Source organism: Chaetura pelagica, unplaced genomic scaffold, assembly GCF_000747805.2.
Source record: "Chaetura pelagica isolate M959 unplaced genomic scaffold, ChaPel_1.0 scaffold757, whole genome shotgun sequence".
Classification (NCBI taxonomy): domain Eukaryota; kingdom Metazoa; phylum Chordata; class Aves; order Apodiformes; family Apodidae; genus Chaetura; species Chaetura pelagica.
In genome coordinates, this window is record NW_009970727.1 from 1,026,862 (window position 1) to 1,043,592 (window position 16,731).

The 16,731-nt window shown below is 42.6% G+C and overlaps 1 protein-coding gene across 1 annotated transcript; it reads right to left on the minus strand.

Annotated features, from left to right (window-relative positions):
- Positions 1–631: 631 nt before the first annotated feature.
- Positions 632–15,973, minus strand: LOC104397177 (chromosome unknown open reading frame, human C6orf106). Its single transcript, XM_010007121.1, is given in 6 exon segments — positions 632–698; positions 9,232–9,560; positions 11,745–11,804; positions 11,807–11,938; positions 15,415–15,569; positions 15,966–15,973. Coding segments are annotated over 6 exon segments (720 nt in total). The 3' UTR covers positions 632–662.
- Between the last annotated feature and the right edge of the window lie 758 nt (positions 15,974–16,731).

Below are 16,731 nucleotides of genomic sequence, written 5' to 3' on the forward strand. Positions count from 1 at the left end.
GGAAAAATAGAAAGAAAGAAAAGATTAAAAAGCTGCTAACTAAAACCAGCAGATATTAAAAATGCAGAGCTGGGTACAGGCCCAACCTGTCCTTAAAAAAATGGCTGACAAAAAAAGAAGTCACTGCACAAACCCCAGAAGATGCTAAGCAAATTCCCATTCCTAGCAAGCAAAACTTGACAGTTCCATAAAAATGCACGCTGTCCCTTCTTTAAAAAAAATATAGGAACAAGAAACAAACAGAAATTAAACATTTGCTCAAACTACAACCGCTCTGTAGGCAAAATATTTTTTTAAAGATGGCTTTTTCATTTTTAAACTTCTCTTCAAGCTACCTAATTATCTGTGAGAATGATTTCTAAAAAAAAACCCCAAAAAAACAACAAACCCATGGTGTTGGTATATTTTCTTTCTCATAGCATTTAACAACACTCCTGAAATCCAGCATTCACACATGCATACTTAGATTTTTGTATTTTTCCTCTGGAAACAGCTAAGTCTTAAGTTACTGGGCTTTTGTTTTTTCTTCTTTATCCACAACGCGGAGGCAGGGAAGGGGGGATCCACGTTGTGTCTGCCACACGAATCCCCCTCCCTTCCCCCAAAGTCAGTTCTTTGTTAAATTCTCCTCTTGTCGATACCCGTTTTGTGTTTTGTGTGTTTTAAGACTGTCCGAAGGGATAAGGACCGTGGAAACCCTGCAAGAAAGTTGGAGACATAATCAATTTCAAGGCAAGAAATCAAACGGATCAGCGCAAACCAACAACTACTGACCAGCCCAGAACTTCTAAACCAAACACAACCCTTCACCCACCAATGGGACCTTTGCTGTCCAGCCTTATCAAACACTCCTGAAGTGCAGGTTTCAGTTCTTGGAGCTGCTGTTCCCATATGTCAGATGTCACTTACCTCTTTCAGGTGTTATGATTTAGGCCAGGTAATAGCCAGGTGTTACCAGGCTACAAAATCACTGGTATTTTTCACACAAGAGCAAAAATCCCCTGTAGATCTACAGTATCTGTGAGGCCAAGTAACTGCAGCATTACAGTCTACTCTAGAGGCTGCAGCAAACACTGAAGAAGCTGTCACTGGTAGAAGAGTTTTATTTTTAAAAATAATCAAGGCTTGGAAATCCACATCCCCACAACTTCCACTCTTGCTCTCTCAAGATAACAATACACATTTTCCTCAAGTGAAAATCGACCACAACATTTAACCAAAATAACAAAATTGTTACTCCAGAGCCCATTCTCCCTCCTTTACATCCTGAAGTGAGTCACTAAGTGACAGATCTAGTAACAGGTCTCAAATTAACAGGAACTCCTTTCTGTCATTTCTATTGTTCAAATCAACTATCCAGGGTTTAATCAGGAAGCAAAAGCAAGTACCAGGCAGGGAAGAGACCTTCCGAGTCAGAGGGATATGAAGTTTGTCATAATGATGAGAGTACAAACCACACACCAAATCCTCCCATAAGATCCAGACACCTACTCAGGTCAGAAGTGAGATGAAGGAGAAAAGCTCATTCTATTTCTTTGTTCAAGTTCAAAGCCCATTATGCAAATGCTTTTTTAAACAGTCCACCTTCTTTCCAGCAGGTTGGTGAGTAAGACACCCAAAAGCCCAAACAAACCACTCTCAATCTGTAAGGGAAGCTCTGACTTCATTTTTCCCCATTTTGCCTTTAACAGGGTAAATCTCAAAGGAAACAATTTCCTGCATGTTTTCCTACAACTCTAGCAACCTCTATGTAACAGAGCCATGAAGCAATGAGTCTTTAACGTGACTTGTATAAAGAAAGGATCAACCTTGATAGTTTAAGCCCAGTTGCCAAAGTCCCAGTTCCAGAGCTCTGTTGAGTTTCTATGTTCTAAGAGAAGTGCTCCAAGAAGCCACAATCCCCCCACAGCTGGCAGGAAAAAGGCAGCTCTTTAGGATGTATCAGGTGGCAAAATACAAGCCAATGGTAAAATGAAGCATCTGTCAGCAGCTCTCAAAATTCAACCAAGAGAGGAGGATTAGCAGACAATCAAACAGGACATCTCATGAACTGTGTGGGAAGGATGGAAGGCTGGAAACTTGGAAAAAGTTGTTTGCAGACAGGAACACACACAAGGGATGGAAAAACAAACACTTCTACCCTAGGAATATGCTGCACTCCCAGTTTGCAAAGCAAGCTTTTCAAAAGATGACAAACCCAGCAGATTCCAGCACAATGGTTCACACCTCAGAAAGGAGAAGCTCCCACCAAAAATCAAGAGACTGAGATAGTCAAGATTTCCAAAAAATACAGTCACTGAAATAGGGGGAAGGGCAAGAGAAACACTGAAAAATGAGGTGTACAAGACTCCCAAAGGATACAGAAAGAAAACAGTATTAAAAGCAAGGTCCTGAGCAGTCTCACTTCAGAGTGAGCTATTCCTCTTATCACTCCACAGAAGAAAAATGGGGCTTGTTGCTGATTACCTGGACAAACACATTTACCAGAATCTGCTTCGAGTTACCTGCACACAAGGCTCTGTTTGCAGATACTGCCTGACAAGCACTCACAAGCCTCCTGAGAGTGCTTTAAATATCCACTGCTCTCAGCTTCCTGCTCCCTCTGCTGGGGGCACCTGCCTGCACAGCCCAACCTCGGATGGGTTTGATTTTACACTTGGTCACAGCAAAACCTCGTCGATGTAATTTGCTGCAAGCCCAGATATCTGCAGCACTCCGTGACATAAGAGAATTAACACAATTAATCAGCCCACAGCCCAGAGTCTTCAGCTTAAGTCAGCCATGAGAACAGTTCATTAGTCTTTTTGTATGCAGAGAGAGACCCTGTGAAGAAGTTATTAACCTTGTTTTTCAGGGAAACCCTCTGGATCTTCAGATGCTGCTTTCTGTAGCATCTCATTCAAAGCTACACAATTATGGTAATTGTGTGTTAATTAAAACCAGAATTTAGCTCACCTTCAGAGTGTCAGATTTCTAAGTACCACTTGCTGCACTGCCCCAACAGCCTGACATGCCTAGATGAGCTTCTTCCAGAAGCAATTCCACAGACAGCCTCACAATCTGTGACCAAGGTGAAGCTTCTCCTGATGCAATGGATTTCACCACAAAAAAAACCCAGATCTTTGCTTTTGGGCTTGTCCCTCTTTGCTGCATTTCACTTACCCATATGATCAGTGTACATGAGAACTTAAAAGAATGAAGCCCCACTTGTTTCTTTCAATTCAGATCAAGTGCAGTCTTGGTTTAACATCAGACCTTGAGCAAGAAACTCTTACTACCCTTTGTGAAATACATTCCTCTTTTTTCCTCAGCAAGATGCCTCTACAGAGCAATTGCTTCTCACTACATTTATCCAACATGCCATATAGTAGCACCTTGATACCTGAAAACTTCAATTACTGCTGCAGTGCAAACACCAAACTCCATTATGTGACATTTCTAAGAATAATTACCCCTTGTGTGCAGTATTTTACATCACAGACATGCAAAAATAATTCTGCATACAACTGCAGTTTGGGACTTATTTCAACTGAATAATTATTCACACTTATTTTTGGTGAATTCCCCCCTATTCTCAAGATGAGATCACTGTCTTTATGAGAAGCTCAGCTGCAGCTTTGCAGATTTACTCTCAGTTCTTCCAGTATCTTCCACAGAAGTAATTGCTAAGTTGCTCATGAAAGGATACTGGCTGTTCATACAGATAAGGACATCAGAACAGAGGCTCATGTTTTTCAAGACTCTGCATGAAAAATATTAGTATAAATCACCATTTATAGCTAGAAAGGGAATTGAGATGCTTTGGAAAGTTAAAGCCCCCTGAGCTCTTTAAATGAACGCACCTGTGCCAGGAGCAAAATCAAGTTAATCTTCAGAAACCATCACCACACAGGCTTTCAGAGAGCTATCTTTATTTCACCTTTGCAACTGAGGCAAGACCAAGAAAAGATACACATCCAGAGAGACAGGAGTTTCTGATGCACAGCTGCCAAGCACTAGAGGAGTCTCCCTCCCAGTGCACACACCCCCAGCAGCACCAGGCCACCCTACAAGTCCCCATCTCCTCGGCCCCTCCTGGCCCACATGTCTCTCTCGACTGACTGACGTAAACTGAACACAAACAGGAACAAAGTCTTGAGCACTGTTGCTTTTTTTTCTTTATTCCATGCATGCTGTGCAAACATGGCCTGGCAGTTAAGACCACCAGGAAGTGAAGAACCTTCTCACAGTGCAGCCACCGGCAGGGCTGGTTTAGATGCACACAGCTGAAGTACATGAGGGCTCAAGTACATGATTAAGTTACCATGCAACAACTTGGCTCTTGTAACTTAATCAATGGCTGCTTTTAGTCTGCTGAGATAAGAGAACAGGGAAACTCTGTTGGCCTCCAATGGAGCAAAGTTAAGCTAAGATCAAATTATCTCATTTCCCACAGTCCAAAAGCACATGGACTTTATGGATGAGCTAACATGCAGCATCCAAACACCTTCTTTCACCAGAGAAGCCAACCAGCTCATGCAGCACCAGTTTAGCCTACAGATGCTGTGCAGTATGGCTGTCAGAGCAGCTATGGTAGTTTTGAGCCAACATTCCCCCACTTTGTTCTAAGTTCATTTAACCATGTGGTAACGAGCCCAGTTTGAAGGCCAGATATCAAGATGGAAGGAGATTCTCTTTTACGTGGATGCAAACATTTCTGGGACATCTTCCTTACTCTCAAATACAGTTTGGTACCCAAATAGCTTCCAGTGGGAAAAAAAATCTGCCTAAAGTTTACAGAGGTACCCCAAAATTATGCAGATTGGCGTGCCCAGGTCTGGAAAATGCAGAGATGCAGAAGCCGCAGCAACTTTTACACTCACGAGAGGGGAAGCCAGTTAAAGGCTCTAAGGACAGAGAGGGTTGGTTTCCACTTGGGTATAAGAAGCTGTCAAGTAGTACAGATCAGAGTTTGACTCCACACAGAGGGAGGTCAGATGGGGAGAATAAATAAGCAGGAAAACAGGTGTTAAGTTTTTCATTTTGTGAACTCAAGAGCCCAATGAAATACAAGCATATCTGAAGAGTAGCATGACTCATTAACAGAACCAATTAACACCAGGCAAGCTACAGAACACCCTTTGCTGTGGTGGTGAGTATGCAAATTGTTCTGTATGGGCAAATCTTTGCAGAATCACAACTTCTTCATGCAGTTTTCTGCATTACACAGAAAGCAGCAATGTCTCCATTCATACAGGCAACAGGTTTATATATACACATCTTTAATATATATATAGGTGATAAGTACAATCTGAATGTCAGTATATGGCTATCCACTTCAGAACTTTTTAGACATTTAAACCTGTTTCTTTCCTTAGTTAAGAAATGTAATTCCCCAGGCACTGTAAGGCTGCATCTTGTGCTTTTAATGTAAAAGACTGTCACAAGAGAGCAGCAAGTGACCTCAACAGGGTTGCTATGAGACAGGAGCCAGTCCATAGAAAGAAGCTGTATCAGCCTCATCTCTCTCAGGAATACAAAGAGAGGGGAGAATAAAATACCCATGCATGGGTATATCTGGACTAATACAGCTCATCCCTATCCTGAGATTAACATCCTGTCCTGCACTTAAGCACATCTTCAATGCTAAGAACATGCAAAAACTCCACTGGGAATAGATATGACAACAACATGCTTAAAGCAGTGCCCTGACCACAGACCCTAAGCTCCAACCTTCCAGCAGGTTGTCTGAGGTGAGCAGGGTGGGCCCAGGGAAGGGAGACACTATAGCAGGAAAAAAAGATCACAATTAGTTTGTTTCAACCACATCACAGGTTTCATCTTATCTGCTTAGAGAGAATTCAGCATCTTGTTTGTTTTGGTTTTTGTTCCAAGGAAGGTTTGTTTCACTGACCAGAGCATATAAACCAGTCACTCTACACTGCTGTATAAAAGCATTTTGAATGTTTCCACTCATGAGACATTGATCTATTGTCTAATCCAGCAGCAGATGGCAAGTCAGTGTCACTGAGATCCTAACTCCTGTGGGGAATTTTAAGAGGACAAGTCACACCTGCTCAGTTGCACCAGAGGGAGAAGTAACAGAGACAAGATCTGGCAACTTCTAGTATGCTTTAGAGCTGCAGATGCCAGAACTGCTGGTTTTACCTCAAAGATCTGATGATCTTGTGCAGCTGGATGCCTGAGTTTCTCCATAGTCAGAGAGGAAGCCTCCCCAGTGATCTGAGAAATATCTAAGGGCTTATATTATCCTAAATCTGGGACACAGGTCTTGAACACCTTAACTAGACCTTACCCATTGCTGTATCTCACCAACCAGGGTGAGAAACATGGTGAGGGATTCACTCCACTCTCCACATACGTGAAGAAAGCAGACAAAAATATTACATGTTCAGCCCAAGATAAATAAAATCCAGGAATCCTCATGTGCAACTGAGTAACCAACCCACAGTGCTCTTTTGTCTGCATCTAGAACTTGAAATAAAGCCTTTCACATCAATATTCAATCACAAGACAACAGCTCCAAATGTTGCTGTTTTCTTTTCCCACTCTGAAGCAGCAGAGTTCAGGTCAAGTCCCCAGGGAAGTGGGGAAGATGGGCCAGATATAGCTTTTCCTAACAGGTACTGGAACACCATCTGCTGATCAAGTGGTTTAATACCTCTGACATTACCTCCAATAAGCCCTTTTCCTCTTAAGGAATTACCTCTTACCCCTTTTAAAAAAGAAATTAGAATCTTCTTTTCCAGATGGCAGAAAGAAGGGATGTGATAGTGCTAGAGCTAAAGCAGGGAAGGTCAGCATGTTCACCTGGTGATTTAAAACAAGACCAAGCATCTAGGGAGGTCAAACCCCACCCAGATTTGTTCACTACAGAAACAGTGTTGTACCACTGTGAATATTAATTCTGTAGCAGAGAGACTCCTGCCCTGGACAAGGCTGGAACAAAACTCTGATCTTCAGATCTACCTCAAGAACAACATCCAAAGGAAAAGCTAACTTGTTTTATTAGGTCACAAATAGAAACACTGTAGTAGAGGAAAAAAAAAAACAAAACAACAACTCAAAAAAATCCACAACCAATGGACTTTCACATCCCCAACTCCATCTCCAAAAAGGACCATAAAGATACCCCTTCTGAAGCAAGCAACAGAGTTTCTGCTTTTATCTTAGGTAATCCACCTCAAACCCACCCAAGAATAATCAGCAAATACAAAAAGGAACAAAAAAACCCCATAACAAATCAGTAACAGGAGAAAAAAGCCACTTACCCTAGATCTGAGGTTAGATTCTAACACCTTGTAAGAGTACTGATTTTGTATCTCTGGGTAACTAGCTAAACCAGCTGACTGGAATCTAGCAAGGTCCTCCCTGATAGTGCTTCACTCTCCTTTTTGGCTTTTCTTTCACCAGTACAGCTGACCTTTGCTAGGTTCTCTGCACCTCCAACAGGTTTCTTGGTTTCTTACACCTACATTCTCAGAAAAGACACAAGCATCTGCTCCTCAGCCAAGAGTCCATTGGTACATTGCACCTCCTGGTGCCCACACCCCTCTCCTATCACTAGGAAGGGTAGGGATAGATAACACAGGGAGAGACGACCTGGTGAACACTGAAGGCCACATCACTGCCAAAACCCCACATCCAGAATTTTTATGCAGGAATTTTCAGCAGTGCATGTCTAAGCAGCTCCACATCTATCCACATCAACCACAAAGCAACTGCCAAGCTCTGCACTCAGAAAACATGCTAAAGCTGGCCACTAAAAGCTGTCATTGAGTTTTCCTACTTAGGTCAAACCTAGGTATTTTAGCTAATAAGCCTTTTATAGCTAAGTCCACTGTCTCAAAGTTGGAGTTACTAATTTTTCTTGTTGAGCAGCTGATCCACAGAGCTGCTGGGATACCAACACAGCTGCAGGGCTGTACTCCCCACCTGAAGCACCCTAGATGAAGCTGCTGCAGAGAAGCTCCACCAGCCCAGGGATGTTCTCTGCAGTCAGACAATGGCTCTTCTCCTCAGAGAACACCCCTACCCACCACACACCCACCGAAAGGCTGTGGCTTTCAGTCACTGCTAATTCAGGTTGTATTTGAACTGAGAGGTGAAAGGCTTTATTTATATTTTTAAATCATATCCTAAGCCATCCATTTCACTTCTAGTGAGCAAGAATCCTGAAGCAGGAGCCAATGCAGCTTTACAGCAACTGATGGGTTTGGGTGCAAAACAAAAAGGGTGATGTGAAATCTGCCAAACAGTTAACCCTGTGCATGCCACCAGGAAAAAAAAAATAAATGCATAGCCCTGGTGCAAAGCAGGTCACTAAAATATGATCCACTGGTAGAAGACAGGCAGTTCATCCAGTTAGGAACTAAAGTGCTGTAGGTGAACTAACATTAGGGCTTTATTAAGTCATTCAGCAACCAAGTGTTATTGTCCTACACAGCCTGATTAAAGTACAGTGAAACATTTGTAAAGGATTTTAAAAATCAGAACTAGTTTGACAAACGACAGTAAACACCTACACATACTGGCTGCATTAACAGGTGGATTCTGAATTGTAAATAATCCTGCAAGTCATTTTTCACACACAAGCAAATAAAAACAGTCAAAATATCACTCAGACTCTTATAGCATCCACCAAGCAAGCTTTTGAGAAAGACTTAAAGTAAAGATAATTTAAAAGTCACCTACAATTATAAACAAGACAAGGACACAGACAGGAATAGTCCTTTGATTGACTGTTCCTGACAGGTAGCTTCTGGGATCAAAATGTTGAGCTCTGAAGTCTCCTCACACCAACTAAAAGGAAGTTCTCTGGTTCATCTTAGGGTTTAGGAGTGTGGCTATTACTTTTCCTCTTTTCAAAATTATGTAAAACTCAGGAGCACATCTAGAGAGATATTTTGACTTATTTGCACACGCAACTGGAGCAGGCTCCAGCCACTAACAGTTACAGCACCCAGACAAGATTATATAAGTTTTCAGAAGGACTTGAAGCAAAAGCCAAAAAAATAAAAAGGTGGATCTGGAAGAGTCTATCAGAGGCAAAAAAAAATAATATTTAATATAACATGAGGAGTTGGCAGAGTCAGACAGTCAAATTCAAAACCTTCCTTAGCAGGTCTGGCAGAAGCAGAAGGGAAGGGCTTTGCAGTTTGTAACGAAGAGCTATTACACACATCCCAGTCTCCTCACCTACCCCTTCTCCTGTTCTCCCAGGGCACCTACCTTACTGTACGTCACTACCGACAAGTTGTTCGAGTGACTGCTGGGGGAGAGATTTACAGAGTTTTGTGACAGTCCATTCTGATCTTGTTCGATTTGGTCAGGAGCAGGCCCCCATGTGTTTTTGCTGATTGTGCCTAGCTCGGAACCCCCAGGGTCTTTTAGGTTGTTTTCATCTGGTTGCCTGTTCTTCTGTGGAGAGGCGAATGGGTTAAAGTTTCCTTCTACCTTGCGATGTGGCTGCGTGTTGAACTCCGTTTCGAAGGACGACAGCTGCTGTGTTACACCTAGAAGTCCTCCAACTTCCACGCTGAGGATCACCCAGATGACATCTGTGGGAAGAGAAGACACTCAGGTTGTCACTAGATAGTTTGTGAAGAAGTGGGCAGAAGGAGAAAAACATTATTTCTATTCTTTACAACAGCAAGAAAAAACCCTGTTTAATGGTTTTATGAAGCGTAAGCAGCACTGGGTAAATACTAAATTAGTGTCCAACCTTTCAAAAAAACCAGGCAAGTTTTACTCCTACTGAACTAACACAAGAGCTAAGAACACAAAAAACCCAAAGGACATGACAACCTGAAGCTCCACACTTCAGGTTAACAACAGGATGCACTGAAAAAAGAAAATCTTCAGTAACTTTATCCAAGGCAAGACAGAGACAGGAGATACCACCAACAAAGCTTCTACCCTGACAGCAAGGAAAAAGCAACGATTTTTGTTTAGCTTTGAAAGGTTTGACTATTAAACTAAAACAACAAAAGGGTGACTTAGAAGGTAATTAACGTTTATGACAACTCGCTGCAAAAGTATCTCCATTTCAGTTCCAAAACACTCAAGAGCAGGTGGGTAAGATACCCAGGCCTGGTCAACTACTACAGGAATTCACAAGCTACTGGTTAGAGTATGAAACATATTTACAGTTCTTACCTAATGCATGTCTGCCTCTTGTACATAGATAAGATTGTTGCTTTACCTACTGTTACTGTTGCACTTCATGCAAACATTATAGCCTATTTAAATAAACACATTTCTTGGTATGTATCCAAATTCAGTTTTATTGCCTCCCACCCTCACCTCTCCATTAAAAGTGCTCCAGTTTTGTTTTGCTGCACAGAGATAGAGAATGAAAAGCAGCACAGCACCACCTTATCTCACCCCAGCAGATCTAATAACAGCACCTCCTGTCACATCCAACTGGCTTACAGGTTTCCTGCAGCCAAGTGTTAACCTAGAAGGGGCTATTTTGTGCTGCCACTGCTGGCCTGGGGGAGGAGACAGGTCCTTTCTGTTCGGTTTTACACATTTATATTCCTCTCCTTCCACCCCTCCCCAGCTTTAACGGGGCTGGGCTCATCAGTTTGCATTCTACATGCACAATTAAAGGCGGTGGGATTTTACCTTACAAAAATACGGCATGCTCCAGGCCCCCCAGCACCCTGCCAGGGCTGGGACGCCCCCCATGAAACACCCCTTTAAGGCTCCACCACCCCCCGGTCCGGGCTGCGCCTCCCTCAGCGGCTCTAGGTCGCCCTCTGCAGGTCCCGCTGGCCCCAGGGCGATGTGACAAACCAGAGGGACAGCCCCGGCTGCTGGCAGGCCCCACAGCTGCTGGGGGTGACCTCCGCGGGGGAATTAGCATCAAAACCATTCATTATAAGGCAGGGGAAGGGCGCAGAATGATAGAATTTGTTGAGTTGGAAGGAACCTTAAAGATAATCTAGCACCAACCTGTGCAGCTGTGACTCAAAGCTCAGTAGCCAAAGCCATTTTTAAGTTGCCCTTTCTGCAACAAGTTAAATCTCCTCCTGACACCCAGGAGTTGCACATTTCCCAACAATTCTGCTAAAGCCCTTGTGCTTCTGAGCACAGAGTTATTTTTGATTCGGAATGCTGAGGCCTCTGCTCAGACCTGTGTGACTTGAGACACTCCGAAGTGCCAGAGCAGCTACCAAGATGTTCTCAGGATCAACTGCAGCTGGCTAAACGCCTCTGAAGGGCTCCCAGGGAATGAAGATGTTGGTGTCTCAGGCTGAGGCACAAGGTGAATCATCAAAAAGTAGGTTTTAAGCACAGAAATATGGTTCACAGGTGATGCATTGAGTTATACTACTAACACCTGGGCCTGAACTAAACTTCTCACATGAGTTTTTTGCCACCTCCATAGATTTTATACCCATATGCAGCTCACAATGCTCAGCCCTGCAAAACTTGGAAAACCCTGACAAGAAACAACTGGGAAGGAGTCTGCTGGAGCACCCTGCAAGTCCCTTTGTTTTTAGGAGCTTTCTGTAATCTGCCATTTGTTCCAGTGTTTAGAAAACACTTTGTGCTGAACAAGACAACAAAGCAGCAGCTCCCTTGATGTTTTCTCCACTCCATTTTCTACATTTAGTCTCTGAGCTGGCAGACGTTCACCCTTGGGTTAAGGAGGAGAGTCTGCCACAAGCACCCATTTTTTCCATGGTGGGAATATCACAAAGAGGAGCCTGGAGTGGTGGGAAGGGATCACTCACCTCCGTAGTAGAGTCCCGTGGCAGTGCACATTCTCCACTGTCCCTGATACATTCCTGAAAGGGGCTGCACATCTGAACACTGACATCTGCAATCTCCTGGGGCTCCAGGGACCTGACCATCACCATGTTTACGTGGCCAAACTGGTCTCCCCCAACATACTTCAGACAAACCCCTGGGGGCCACGCCTCCGTCCCTGGGAATACACAGAAGAAAGAATTACTGACAGTGCACCAGGAAAACCTTTTGTGTCTGTGTAAGGATGAGTGAAACATGCTTATTAAAACAGTTGGACGATTGTTGGGCAGTCAAAGGAAGACCAAGATACACAGAGCACAGGCAGGAATGGTTGCTGAAGAATGCATTTTCAGACAAGGCTTAACTGGTGCGTTCTCAGACCAGCAGGACAATTTATATTTCTGTTTGAATAATCTCTAGGCCTGCTTTGCACAGAAAAAACCTCAAAGTCACAGTGTAAACAGCTGCCAAAAAAAAAAAAATAATCAACATAACTGACATATTTCACCAACACTAGAGACAAAAGTAAGGTCAGACCTAGGTGGGTTCCCCCCACCTCATTTCTTTCTGCCCCCCCACGTAGCTCCTAAGCCCTGTGACATTAAAATACATGTTAATAACACAAACTGCTGGATTTTAATGCAAGGACTCATTCTTTTTTAAGCTCATTAGTCTCAGGAGGAACTAACAGTTTGAACTGAAGAGCTGGTCCTATTTTCTAAATGGATTTATTTCCCTTCTTGCACCAACCCTTCTCTCAGCCTTGTGCAAAGGTAGAGGGGATGAACACATGATTTATTTGTGGACATCAGTGTTGATACTGGGACTGACAGCGTGACCTGGCAGGCTGGAGAGATACAGAAAACAGTTGCTGTGTGCAAGCACAGGCATCCCCACCAAAGATAACAAGCACAGGGGCAGACAAAGTGCTTTTGGGACTAGTGAAAAAGCAGTTTAGAAGAACTTTCTCTTGGTTCTTCCCCTGTAACGTGACATGACAAAGACAATGACTTTTAAGAACATCTTCTGCCTGGTTGAGGTCAGTGGAAACAGCCAAGGAAAGTCTGAACCACCAAGAAGCTTGGAACCACTATCTGTAGCCTGAGATGAGCTGATCTGACCTTGGGTTACCCCAAAGAGCATCCTTTGCAACAGCTTGCCTGCTAATTTAATCCCTGTGGATACTTCAGTGAAGACATTGGCAAGGATTAGTTTTCTAGTCAAGTCCTTATTTCTGGAATTCACAATCCAGCAGGGAAAACGCAATGAGAATAACTACAGGTGGACATGTAACACTGGAGCTGGAAACACTGCTGAGACAGGGAGGTCTCTGAAAGAGGAGCTGAGTGACTAGCTGACCTCAGACTAGGGCGTGTGGGAGTTGGGTTTGAAGTCTCATCTGAAAAGGCTGGCAGCCCAGCAACATGGTTCAGTTTAAATAATTTATGTGATTTTTATCAGGTTTAATGGCTTTAGGCTTGCAAGGTGCCTAGAACGCTGCAACTGATAAGCCCCATAAAATGAAATGACGATTATGTCATTCTATTTCAGTACACTCATCTCTCAGGAGATGATAAATTGTAGTATCTCTCCTGCAGAGCCAGCAGCAACTGGAGGCAGAGTTGGAAGAGGAAGTAAGTCTGTTAAACCCTGATGCTCTTTCAGCGATGGTTCTACTATACAAACTGGACTTCTGGCATACTAACCAATCACAGTCCTGGAAGGTACCAGAGCAGGGTGTTAAGTTTTTAAGAATACATATGAAAGTCTGACTGAAGCTAGCTGACTGCTTGCACACTTAAAACTGACAATGTCTGAGCTCTGCTGTCATACACTCAGACACTAAATGGTTTGGTGACACATGCCTGAGGTATTTTGTGTTCTAGAACTGCAGTCATTTAATTAAGGCTTCCTGTCGAGCTGTTAAACCTTGGCTTTGCTTCAGTTATCTACCTAACAAGCAAATACTATCTGGAAACACTACAGTCCTTTGATATCATACCTTAATTAAACCTTAAAGTGGTTTTAAAATGCTACAGTCCTCCTTAAACTGCACAGTCATAACAGTGTGTGAAGGTGCATTTAACTAAAACATGCCTCAACAGCAGGGTTGGAACAAGATGTGGCCTCCAGCACCACTGCAGTACAGCCGTACATGTTAACAAGTCAGGCCTTATCACACACAGAAACCAAATGTTGGCCTTGCCAGGAATTTAAGTAAAGATGAACCTACATTCCTCATTTTAGAAGGCCCATGGATTTCATCAGGTCAAACATTCCAAGAACAATGAAATGTTGCTTGAAGTAGGGTGTTAAGGCTGAATTTGCATGCCAGAGAGTACATCACACAAATTAAGATAACTAATACTGGAGAAACAAGGGCTGTGAAACTTACTACATTTGTAAGACCTGTACTTGAGACTGTTATAAAAAAAAAAAAAATCACCAATTTTTCACATTGCTGGAATTGAAGCAAGTTACACATGCCACCCTTCCATTGTGCTAAGTCAAACAAATGGAGGCAGAAAAAGTCAACTGACATAATTAAGCCCTTTCCCTAGAATGCAGGCTCTATAAATTAGTGTTCTTAAACACCCACCCTCCTTCTCACTCTCATGTCCTCATAAAATACTCCCAGATTTTAGCATAATTTTAATCTGTTATACTTTGTTATTCAGCACAGATCTGTACAGCAATTGAGTCCTGCAGTTATTTAGGAGCAACACCAACACAGCAGAACTTTACTCATGATGATTCATGATATTGTACCTTGTTGTGCTATCATTCTTCCTCACAAAAGTGCAAGCAGGTCAATTAAGTTCAGACACACAGCTTAAACATTCATGTGACATCCTGTCATTGCAACACTTTAAGACAAGTTATTCCCTTTGCATCTGTGGATCTTATTTTCCTCTCTGACTACATCCCACCAGATCAAGCCCTGAGAATGTATTTTGCCCAGTCTCACTTCCTGGATTACAGTCACTGTTTTGATTTATTTCATAGTGGGATGTGGTCTCTCCAGCCTCACATCCTCTCGAAGCATGAAAAAGCAATTCATTCTGTCAAAGGTGTGTTCAAAAGCAAAGGGTACCCCTGCCATGTTACTCTGGCATCACTGCCTCTTCTTAGTTCATGGTATCACTGCTTCCAGAGGCAGCTCTGCAGAGAGCCAAAGGACCCAACAACAGGGATGGTCACAGAAATGGTGTGATGAAGGGTAATGGTAATAGGAAGGGCACTGGAACAGGTTGCCCAGGTAACTTGTGGCTGCCCCCTCCCTGGAGGTATTCAAGGCCAGATTGGATAAGCTTTTGTGCAGCCTGATCTGGTGGGAGGTATCCCTGCTCATAGCAGGGATGGTGGAACCTGATGATCTGTAAGGTCCCTTCCAATCTTCACCATTCTATAATTCTATAATATACAGCCCGGTCCTGAACTGAAAAGCTTAGAGATTAAAAAAAATCTCTTAATTGACTTAAAAACTTATTCAATTTGTTTGCATGAAGTGATCAGAAAGATGACCAGCTAAGTATTTTTAATTTATGTTCATATCTAACTACTTCCATTGAAGTACCTCCTGCCTGACTCCTCCATCAGACCTGTCACATAACTCACACTGTGTGGGATTTGTTACAGTCTACAAAGTCTTACCTGTGTTTTGTATCCTCCATGTTTTTGTAAACTGGGTATCAGGAGGGATAGACTCTCCTTCACCTATGGTGACATCTTCAACAAAGGACATGGATGGTACATTGATATTTGGGCTCTCAAAATCATAGTATGCTCCAATGGCAGCTTGTAGATTCCTAGAAAGCAAAACAGCAGATTAACAACCTGAAGTACAGGTGGGTCAGGCCCCTATTTCATTTTACATGTGTCACCCTAAACAGTGGAGCAAAAATTATCCAGACTGTATTAGTCTCACATCTTTTTAAGCTTTTATCACACATGGAAACTCCAAGAGCTCAAAATACAGCACTTTCCTTGCCAGGAAGGCTATTTTAGACTACTTTTCTACTCCATTTTTTCTCTTCTCTGGAAATCTTGGAATTTAGTGTTGGAGACCTCTAGCCCATTAATTCTTTATGAAATTTTCCAAAGAGTTCAGGAGAAACTGAGAGAAGGGCTACAGAGCAGCACGTGAACAGGGACATTTCCTTATACCAGCCTTGATTCCTGAACTAATTTCAAAAGGACTGAACCTCTCCATTTTGGCACAAGAGGTTCAAAAGAAGGACAAGATGAACAAAACCCAAATAACACTCTTACAATAACTCAGATAACTTACAGATAACAACTCAAGCTTTGCTACTTTTGAAACATATGGTCGTGTATGAGCCATCAGGACTCTAAGATTATTTATTAATCATAAATGCCTGCTCAGCTCTGGAGAGACACAGCTCAAAGGAACTTAAAAGCTATTTGAGTCAAAAGTTTTACTGAATAAAGACAAATGACAGTGGAAGTCTGTGATATATTAAGAATGTTCAGAAAGCCACAAATTCTATTGATTTTCAAGTCGTGGTGTAGCTGAGACTCATATGATAATTAATTTAAAAGGAGGAGCAGTTGAACAGGAAGAGGATTCATAAGTCTTAGCTGCTGTTACATAATAACTTAATAGTATATCGTGGAAGTGTTTGGCAAGTCATGTAATTCCTCTGTTTACACATGTCTAAGGTTGTGGCCCTCATTTAAATGTTGTGAATAGGTGCTGTGAGAATGGAGATGAGTAAAATCTCCCCAAATGCCATCAGCATAACTGCCATTTTTATTCATGACCAGAAAAATCTGTGTTGGGTTTTTGAGCACAATAGAAGAAAAAACAAAAAAAACATCTCTTGAAGAACTGGGAACCTCCACCTAAAAGAAAGCCATGCAGAAGGCTGGTCAGAAGCTGCACTCTACAGGTAGTAGGATATATTGAGGGTTTGTATTGTGTGGTAGAGTGTCATGTGTCTCAATCAA